Here is an 11,320-nt window from a genome sequence, read left to right as displayed (position 1 = left end):
AGGATGAGGAAAAAGGAAACAAAATATTAAAATTGATATGTAAACTTCAATACATTAAAGGAATGACTGTTTATTTCTCAGTATATTCTATGCACTTTTACTTATTAAGAGATAAGCAGATGAGATGCAAGCAAGCTATCAAAGTATGATTTAACTTTAATAGGCTTCATTACCAATCCCCTCCCCCCTCCCCATAAACCTTCCAATTTCAGAACATCTTTGCCAGATTTTGACAGAGGTAATAAGTGCGTTATAAAAATGGCTCTCACTACTCTGTGCACAGCATTCTCATGTACCAGCCTGTTGCATCACCATAAAAATGTTTAAGTCCAAGCTCTGTACTTTGGAAAATTAATTGTTTTGTTAACTGTTTTATCAATTAATTTACAGATGTGTATTTTTAAATTTAATTGCTCACCATTTTTGCAATCTCCTGGCACACCCAATACCACTATGCATTTTATTTGTTACAGGGAAATAAAATCAATTTCAAATTTCAAAATCATATCATTGTTGATTATTTTTCCACAAACATGAAAATTTCAATTATTAGCAACTACAGAGAATGGCAGAGAACACAAAATTATAATCTACAGTATGATTATCTAAATATTTTTAGGAGTAATCAGACCTGGATTATTCCACAAAAGTTACTTAGTTGCAAGAAATGAATTAGATCCAAAACTGGAGTGGCACAAATTTATTTCACCTCAATTTAATAACCCAATAAAGTACAAAGAATACAAAAAATGCAAACAGCATCATGTAGCATAACAGTTTTGTTTGGCTTCCACGAGATAAGTGTTTGAGTCTACCCATCGTTGCTCCCAATATTCCACCTGTAGATTCAAATCCCGTATCCTGAGAAAAGGGTGTATAAATAACAGTTAAATAACCAATGGAACCTATTCCAATGCATTCAGAGCGTTATTAAGTATTTTTAACAAAGGGTAGTTAGATGCTTTAACATCATAATGCACTACAACATCTGAATGTGAAAGAAACTGATATATTTTCAATAATTTAAAAAGTAAAAAGTAAAAGGCATGGAGAAAATTAATATCTTTCAAGTGCGTGGTTTGACAGTGTTTACCGATACATCTGTTTCAGAACCTCTAGCTTCCAGCCTTAAAACACTTATTTTTAAAACAACTATAAATGTTAATTTTGGTATTTTTGATTAAATTTCTATCCCAAACCATCCATTTTCAGTTACACCAACACATTTTCTTGTCTGTGTACTTTTTCATTTGTCAGTTATTTCAATTTACATAAATTCACTATGTTCGTGTCACACGGCCTTAGCGTCCTTTATCTAGGTTTACTTATTAGAGTTGCACTTGACAACTTGCACATTTACTTTTAAGTATTTGGTATAAATAACAGCAACTGGTGAATTTCCACCTGTAAAGTGTGTCGTTAATTGCTGTCATTGACAGGATGGCCATGATTTGGCATTCCTTGTTGAATATTAACAAATTTCTTGGAGAACTGACACTTAACACAACTGCTTACTGTGGTAACAAAGTCTTAGTGCTGCTGTACTCTAGACATCTAAGTAAACATTTAATGCCTGTCTTTCCAAGTGAATCCTTCTGCCGTACCAAATGGAACTCTGTCAGAAAATATCAGTTGATATTGTGAGTTAACCAGAGAATACATTTGGATATCTTTCTCCCACCCACAAAGGAAATATTCAAAATCCAAGAATTAAAGACACCTTGAAAAGATGAGCAATACACACCATTTCATCCAGGAGCTTATTATGGTATTTGACTTCAGTTCCAATATCAATGGAAAGCTATATGAGGGAGGGAAATGGAACAAATAGCAAATAATTAACTGCACATTATAGTTATTTTATATTTTACACTTTAAAACATCTTCTGTTTTACGACAAGTTCACCATGAAATTTCAATTAAATACCATATTTAATGGAAGTTTATTTGTATGTAGCAAAGTGACATCGTGGATAGAGATATCCTCGTCAACTCATGAAGTTGATCCTGGTGGTCACAGGGAGGAAACAGACTTGGACAGTATGTTCTGTGGTGAATTACCACATATACATGGAACCATTTTTACTAGAAAAGCCTATTCAAATTATTCTCCTTTCCCTTCAATTAGGCTTTTGCCTCTGCTTATGTTAACTCAATTGCCATCTCTCAATCTGGTGCGTAAGAAAAGAAAACTCAAAAGCATGTAACATAAAAGGGGGAACAATTGGACAACTGTCCATTAATATTTGAAATACATTTCACAATATAGAAATTTATTCATAATTCTGGTATTTTTTGAATATGTGACTATAATTTGCAAACACGGTAGTTCTTAAACCATAACACAACTACAACCTAAGGGTACACTTAATTTTTCTTTAAAAAATATGAACAATTCATTACTAATTCTTACATGGTTACCTTTGCTGAAGATTTACATCAAGTATAGGAAATAGAGAATGAAAATAATAGCAGTAGATACTTTACACAGGATACGTGGCACATAAGCAGGACTTTTGGCTCAACTATTTTGTGTTGATTGTTATGCTCTGCTCAAGCTTCCTCCAATCTTTCTTCAAAGAAAAATTCACTATTATAACCATGTATTCCCTTGTCATGCATATGCTTGTCTAACTTTCCTGAAAATGCACCTACAATATTTGTTTCATTAACTTGCTGTGGTAGAGCGTTCTTATTCACAGTACTCTTTGGATAAATATGTTTCTTCCGAATTTTCTATTGGATTTATGGGTGCTATGTTATCTTAATGATAAGCTTGTGTTAAGATGCTGAAGGAAAATATTTCTCAGTTCACAGTTCATGGCAAAATCTTAAAATTTGTTGTGTTCAAGCTGATCATTTTGTTACAAATGTCATAGAGATTCTTATCCTATTGTTGGAATTGGCATCTAGCTTGCATAAAAGAGCTCTGTTCTCCAGCAAAAACAACTGAACAAAACAATCAAATAGCTCAAAACATACTCTGTGCTCTTCTAAGTGCATCATTTTTTCTAAATGTTACTTCCTCCTCAACTCATAGCTCATTCCGTTGTCTTAGCTTTGTTGAGAGACAGCAAGTCGTTTATGATTAATATTTAATTTTTTGTGACTAAGAAACTACTATAGCAAAGTTATAATAACAATGGGGCTCCAATCACTTTTTTGCAGTACGCTCAATCCATAAATTGAAGTTGAGCAACTTTAATATATCTCCGGGTTTATTTCAATTTAAGTCAGTAAATAGTTATTCAATAATACAAAACTAGAGTATTGCTGAAAGGAAATATTTTGACAAAACTTTTCATCTTGTACTTATTAGTAAAATTCACAATAGTACTTAAGGGAAAACCAACATTGAAAGAGTATGAAAGTGCTGACGGATTGGCAAGTGGACTTGACTGGTAGACTCACATAATGCAGCAGCTGATGATGACTGACAGTTAACTGTTATGCTCTGTTTAGATTTGAAACCAGGCAGGTTGACTCCGAATGGTCATGGTTTTGCCCTGAAAAATGACAACCATTTGCTGATTCATTATTTTTGCAAGTTAAAGCTAATGTAGTGCATGTACGTCCTTTCTGCCTGCAACGAACAGAGTCCTGCATATTAATATATGTAGCTTCCAGTACACATAAGTGCACCATACTGCAAGCCGAAGTGACAGTCTGAAATTGGTTGTCAGCGTAATTGTTTACATATTCCAGAACAGCAACTTTTTCACACAGAGGGTGGTGCATGTATGTAACGAGCTGTCAGAGGAAGTGGTGGAGGCTGGTTCAATTACATTTAAAAGGCATCTGGATGGGTATATGATTAGGAAAGGTTGAGAGGGACATGGGCCAAATGCTGACAAATGGGACTAGATTTATTTAGGGTATCAGGTCGGCATGGACAAGTTGGACAGAAGGGTCTGTTTCCATGCTGTATATCCCTATGGCTCTAAGTTGTCCAATCACAGAATCATATGACTGTTGGACACTGTCAGAGGTTTTCCAAGCATGATCTGGTTGAATACTCAGCACCTTGCTTGACATGAACAGTTGAAGGGATAAGCTGTTAGATTTGATATGACAATCTTTGGGATGTACAGCCTACATACCTGACATCACACACTTGCAATTAAATTCATATATAGCATCATTAATTGTGATTCTGTAATTGGACAACATTTGCTGGATAATCCTGAGAGCGTGACAAGGTACACTTACAACCGATTTAGGACTGTCAGTCTGGATCACAGTGCGGTGCTTGTGTGTACTGGAAAGCAACATATATTAATATTCAGAGCTCTGCTCTTTGCTGACAGAAAGCTCATGTTCTCACACTCCATGTGTTTTCAACTCAACAAAACAGTTGACAATAGCTCAATTCTTAAGGCAATACCCTGACCAATCAGACTACCTGCTTGATTTTACATCTAAACAGAGCCTGCATTTAACTGTTAACCATCAACTATTACAATCTATGTGGGCCTCTACGAGAGTCCGCTTGCCAAACAATCAGAGCTTTCCTTTCATATGGTACAAATGTGGACTTTTATTTGTTACCAATCTTGAGAAATGCCCTGATGAGTGTAACATGTGAAGTTTTGGTAAAATGTGTCTTTTTCTTTAACACTTAAATAAATAAGTTCAATCGGCAGAAGCAGAATGTATTCATAGATATTGTGAATTAACTCACTTTCAGTACTCAAGAAAATGAATGTAAGGAAATATGTAAAAATATCATGTGAAAATAACAAATGCACCATATCAATATTATTGTAAGCTTATTTGAAAGTTAAATCATTGTTTACAAGCATGTGACTTACGGTTTTTAATGCAGTCACTTTTTCTCGAAGGCCCTCTGTTAACTTATCATTTTCCTCTTCGTACACACTGTAACCACTTCCAGCATAGGCAGGAGGTCCTTCCCCTGAGGGTGGGTAAGAGCAAAATCTATTAGTAGCATGAAGATGGAATAGTGATATTTATCTTTTTAGGTTAAAAAAATTTATCTCCAGATATGTTCTGTAAGATTGGCATTATTAGTAACCTCATAAATAGAGACCAAGCCATTTGTTCACCATGCAAGCTTAATCCCACCAGATGTTGCATCCTAACTACCCTGCAAGATATTGGTTACCCAGATCACATCATTGCTCACTGTATACCAAGCATACTTATAAATGGGCCAAAGATTTGACTCTGAAAAGTGCCAGTCTATCTCAAATTATTCTGGAAAGGCAAGGTTCCTCAATACTTTGAGCAACAGGTGTCCAATGCTGCTAATATGCAGTACGAACATAAATGATATTCTTCACTGACAGGATGTTTCCATCAAGCTAGAAAGACATCCTGCTTACCATACAAATGATTTATGTACTAAATGCATTTGTGTCAATGTGATGCCTTCGCCAGACATCCCACTAGGTGGAGGATCATATCCAACAGCATTCCCATCAACTGCTTGCAATAGGCAAAAATACTGACTATACTCAATTAGTTCATTCTTGGAAACGCAGAGCATTGGAATCACATCTAATGCTCGACTCTCTGACTGCAAGCACTTACTCAACAATCCCAAGCGTGTGAAGAATTACTGAATAAACAATTGAAGATCATCAGTGGGGTTGGCAGAGTTGTTCACATGCCTTTCCTAGAACCCACATATATTCATATACAGAGCCCTGTCCTCTGCAAGCAGAATAGACATGTTCAGGCATTGTGCCTTCTCAGTTAAACTGGGGACTAATGTTTCCCAATGCAGTCCCATCGGCAAATCGCAACCAGAAGCTGCTTGCCAATCAATCAACATCCTTTTCTCATGCACTATAATTTTTATTCCCCTTAAGATGTGGTATTCCTATGTCTGTCCTGATGAGTGCAAGATAAGAAACTTTGATGGCATGTCTTTTTTTGCTTTTCAGCAATAAACTAGAATGTTAATTTTATGCTCCAGTAGGAATTTTAAAAATTGGTCTGGAGGTGTAAGCATTGATTACAAGGCCAGCATATTTCCCAAAATTAACTGTCCTCAAGAAGGTGGGGGTAAGCCACATTTATGAACTATTGCAGTTCTCGAGCTATATGCACATTCAAAGAGATGTTACGGAGTTCCAAGACTTTTAACATAGCAACGCTGAAAACTGGCAGTCACATTGCTAGTCAAGATGGCATATGGCTTGGAGGAAAACCTACAACTGGTGATTTACCCATGCATGTGCTAAACTTTTCCTCTTGGTGGTGTAGATCACAAGTTGAAAGAATCATTGCCAAGTTGCTGCAGTGCATTTTATATGAGGTACATACTGTTGCTACAGTGCAACAGCAGTGAAGGCATTGAATGTTTAAGGTGGTTGATTGGGGAGCAGTACCAATCAAGTGGGTTGCTTTGTTCTGGATGGTGTTGAGCTTCTTGAGCATTGTTGGAGACTCCACACAATTGGGAAGTATTCCATAACACTCCTAGCTTGTGCCTTGTTGATGGTTGACAGGATGTGGGGAGTCAGGAAACATGTTACTCATGCAGGATTCCTAGCCTCTGACCTGCTCTCGCAGCCCAAGTATTTAGGTGGCAGATCCAGTTCAATTTCTGGTCAACAGTAGCCCCAGAGTATGGGTAGCGGAGATTCAGTGATGGTCATGCCACTGAATGTCATGGGGAGCTGGTTAGGTTCTCTCTTGCTTAAGATGGTGTGGTATTTGTGTAACACCTACCAGTCCAAATTTGAATGTTGTCCAGCTGCATCTTGTACCAGAAAAATTGCAAATAGTACTGAACATTGTTCACTACTGATTGTACCTTCTCTCTCTTGACCTTATATTGGGGAGAACGTCATTGAGGAAGCCACTGAAAATGTTCTGGCATGGAACATTCTCTGAGGAACTCCTGCAATGAGTTCCTGGCATAGAGGCAATTGGCCTCCAACAACCAGAAGGATCTTTCTTTGTGCTAGGTATGACTATAACCAGAGGAGAGTTCTCCCACCAATTATCATTGATTTCAATTTTGCTAGTGCTGCTTAAAGTCTCACTCAGTCACAAGATAGTATAAGGTAGGGGTGGAGGTTAGATAGACCTTAGGATTAGGGTAAAAGTTTGGCGCAACATCGTGGGCTGAAGGGCCTGTACTGTGCTGTACTGTTCTATGTTCCATGTTCTAAGATCATCACGGAGGCGATGGCCTAGTGGTATAATTGTTGAGATGTTAATCCAGAGACCCAGATAACGTTCTGGGGACCCGGGTTCGAATTCCACCATGGCAGATGGTGGAATTTGAATTCAATAAATATCTGGAATTAAGAATCTAATGATGCCCGTGAATCCACTGTCGATTGTTTAAAAACCCATCTGGTACACTAATGCCTTTAGGGAAGGAAATGGTCATCCTTACCTGGTCTGGCCTACATGTGACTCCAGACCCTCTGGGCAATTAGAGATGGGCATTAAATGCTGCCTAGCCAGCAACGCCCTCATTCCGTGAATGAATAAAGAAAATAAAAGATGCCGGATTTCAAGGGTAATCACTGTCACCTCATAATAGCAGTGTGCATTCTTCAACATTATACAAGTCTTGGGCAATTAATACAGTTGAGCAGACATGGAGAAATTATGGGGTTTTCAAATGTAATTAATTCTGGAGTATTTGGTGGGGAAAGCCCAGTGTAGAGTAGCTGCTGGCCCAAGGCTAAAGGACTATAATTTTGAATTTTTAACTTTATTTCTTATTTACTACTTTATACTGACAAGCACTGTAATGTTGAACTTTTAACTTATTTCTTTATTTTTCTAAGACTTTGTACCCAGGAATCTTGTATCTAAAATGGCACCATGAATGGCAATATTGTAAACTTTTCATTATGCTCCTGTACCTGCATACACATGACAATAAAACCTAATTCTAATTCCAACAATTAAATCACTTACTGTTTTTGAAAATTTTTGCAATGTAAAGAAGAAGTCAAAATTACTTTAATCTAAATGATTTACAGTGACGAAATGTTTAAGAAGTTTTGCATTCAGTTTATTTTCAGTGTCTAATTTCAATGGTCCAGTCATTATGATATTTCCAATTTTGTTCATGGCAAATTAAATATTAAATCTATTTTCTGTGCAACTTGACTGCTTGTTTTACCTGTCCATTATCTCTTTTAGCCCCTGAACCCATTTAAAACGTCAACTGCTTTTCCAACATAATCTTAGAATAGTGACAATCTCATCCAGTTTAACGCAAAGATTGAAGCCAATATTGGTCCCTGTCATAAAGTCCATCATCCTGTCTCAGCTAAGCAGACTAACCATAAACTCAGCAGTTTCTTTGGTTCTGAACCAAACTTATAACCATATTCTCTCCATTAATGGCAACTTTGCAACATAGGTTGAGTTTAAGGGTGGTTACCGACAATCTCACTGAAACTTATATTAACACATTTGTTTCACCTCTGGACTAACTCGTCCAACGTTCTCCGTGCTGAGTTGGCATGATCCATGCCTTGTACATCCAAAATGTGCAACTTGTAATCTATCTCACCTTTCAGTATTGCACACAAGCTCACAGTGGCTCTTGGTCCCAACAAAAGCCAAAAAAAATTAAACCCTCATTATTCCGTTTAAATATATATTTCCATTATCTCTTCAAACTCTGGAAAACTCATTCCTTCAGCAATGAAACCTTATGCTGGTGTCAATCTTGGCAGAAGACCCACCTTCAGGCCCACCAGGAGTACGTGTCTCCACATTGTCCCTTTCCCTTTGAGATCATCCTTAAAGTCAACATACTTAACAAACCTTCTGACTGACACCTTCTAATATCTCCTTTGATTCAGCATCCTTTATTCCTATTATTGTAAACACCTTGGGACACTGTTCTACATTACAAATGTTATACTGATTCCAATGGTTAAAATCAAGTAATCTATGGCATTTTTTAGTTATGCGGCTATTTCTAAGTGCATAATAAATATTACGTATCGAATTCCCTTATACCATCCCTTCTTATCCACCAGCCCCCATCTGCAATTGTTCCTTCAGAAATGATGGCATTTGGAACATTGGTTTTTCAGATCTGGATCTAGTCAGTTAGTAGCTCCACCATCTTTTTTCCCTTTCCTAGAAGATTTGGGTTATTTCTACAATTCTAATGTATTCTATTAAATCATCCAAGAAGTGACTGAGCAGAGCATTGTTGATTAATAATGCTGCTACCATCAGTTAACTGGTGGCCTGGGACTTGTGTTCCATAAAATGTGTACCGTCTGCAAACGCTGCTATCTTTGCTTTTTTATTTAAAAAAATGTTTGCCAGTCTCGTCTTACCCAAGCCCGCACGCCTCATTTCTCCAGTAGTCTGATTTAGTTTGGTGCTGCTATGACGATGGCACTCCAAGTATTAGGAAACAGATAAAGACCCTCTTGTTTGTTGAACTCTGGTCCCAGACTTCCTCACAGCGCCACGACATCACTGAGCCCGCGGCGGGGCGGGGGGCGGTGCCCCGCACGAGCCAGCATTCTGGGAGTACGTTGTGCAGGCGGCTGGCGGATACCGCATTCCAAATCGCAGGTTGCTCGCGCCCCGGCAGCACCGCGCGCTGCTCACATTCACATTCCCCAGCCCAGCACAAGGCCCCTTGCTTATGCGGATGGGTTTCTGTCAGCTCAAACCTTTCTCATTCTCCTCCAACATTATCCTGCCAACTAAAACTACAGCACATCCCAGAGTTCACTGCTGGCGGCCGCCTGGCAATCGTCATCACGCCCAGTCCCGTGGATTTCTGGTCTATACAAATTCCAAAATTTGAACCGATCAAGGCAAGAGAAATGCTGGTGCTTGGGAGGCAAGGCAGGGGAGGGTTAGCAATAAGCAGGGTTGTTGTTGCGAAGTCAGCCTTGTACAGGACGTGCTGGAAGATGTCAGGATAGTCAGAACTGCAGATGCTGGAGTCTGTACAAGGGTTTCGACTCGAAACGTCAACTTTCCTGTTCCTCTGATGCTGCTTCGCCTGCTGTGTTCCTCCAGACTACACTGTTATCTGTGCCTGTGATGTACCCGGTTCAGTGATTCTGTTCTCTATGTTTCCTGTTTACACATTGTTTTTGTTCAAAATTAAAGTTACTGACCTAATTTCAATTGTATCGAAGAAATAATTCAGGAAGTTAAGGTGTAGCATGGTTATCAAAGTTCTGATCAGTAGTTTGCTGATGATCATTTTCAGCATTTATTTAATATTGGATTTCCAGCATCAGCAAAACTTGGCTTTTGTAGAGTGGTACCCATCTGACAACGTAGTTTAATATTTTCTAAATAACCTGTTCAGTGACGCTGTTGCGCGCATCTGGAGTAGGTCGGAGTTGAACCTACGTAGGTCTCCTGGCTTAAAAGCAGGGACACACGACTACGTCAAAAACCCTAAACATCATATTTTTAACGTAATATGGTTAATTATTGGGGACTTAATGTTGAACGTGTGGGACAAATAACTATTAAATCATGTTGGGAAAAGGAGACAGGAATTACTGAAACATTCAGAAGCAAATGCAAAGTTTGACCGGGGTTCACCAAGAACTTGAGAAAACAAAGCATTGCATCACAGGTAGAACCAAACTTTGCGACAAAGTCAATTGGTCAAAGCAAGAGTACTGTCAGAAGAGGTGAACTCGGTTAACTGAGTATGAGTATTCTGGGTGCAAAGACTATTGCGACTTCTATTATGAATGAAGTGGAAGTCCTAGACAATCTTACAGAGCTTAAAAATATACATCTCCTAAATTAGATTGTACTTATTTAAGAGGCATAAAGCCAGTAATGAAGAAAAGGATAGGGCAGATGCCAGCTCATTGAAGGGCAAGGTAACACTAGTTTTTCTGTAGAAGATGAGTGAGGTTTTGATGATCTAGATTTAGTGAACTAGGAAGCCTGTCAGAAAAGTTACATTCAATATCAGTGTGGAGGAATCCAGCACTAATTTGGCATAGAACTACTTGCAGGCATGAAGCTCTCATCTTTGCTAATATGGAACAGATAACAAACCCTCCATCTGCAAGGTACAAGTCACATGTGATGGAATATTCCTGAGTAACCTTTTAATTATTCTCTGATGTTGCTTATATTCTGACCAGTTATCTGACTTGCCACACAACTTTGCACAGTTATATGTTTTTCTTTAGGTTTGATGCTTTCCAAACTTCTTTAATTAACCACAAATGGTTGGTCCTCAAGAATTTTTCTTTAAATTTGGAATATACTGTTGCTTCATTCCTTTTTAAACAAGTTGCAGACAACTTGTTATGTATGAATTTGCCCAGGTGTCCCACGGTACCAAAGCGGTCAAATGAAAACCAAC

General features: G+C 38.1%; 1 protein-coding gene across 1 annotated transcript; it reads right to left on the bottom strand.

Moving 5' to 3' along the window:
- Positions 1–685: 685 nt before the first annotated feature.
- Positions 686–9,651, bottom strand: bet1 (Bet1 golgi vesicular membrane trafficking protein). Its single transcript, XM_020511486.2, has 4 exons — positions 9,297–9,651; positions 4,812–4,915; positions 1,745–1,801; positions 686–861 (listed from the first exon to the last, which is right to left on the bottom strand). Exons 1-4 carry the CDS (start codon positions 9,313–9,315, stop codon positions 706–708), a joined length of 336 nt encoding a protein of 111 aa, XP_020367075.1. The 5' UTR covers positions 9,316–9,651; the 3' UTR covers positions 686–705.
- Positions 9,652–11,320: the final 1,669 nt, after the last annotated feature.

The sequence above is a fragment of the Rhincodon typus genome, chromosome 2, assembly GCF_021869965.1.
Source record: "Rhincodon typus isolate 14 chromosome 2, sRhiTyp1.1, whole genome shotgun sequence".
Taxonomy (NCBI): Eukaryota; Metazoa; Chordata; class Chondrichthyes; order Orectolobiformes; family Rhincodontidae; genus Rhincodon; species Rhincodon typus.
Note: the sequence above shows the minus strand (reverse complement) of the source record. Positions and strands in the feature narration are given on the sequence as shown.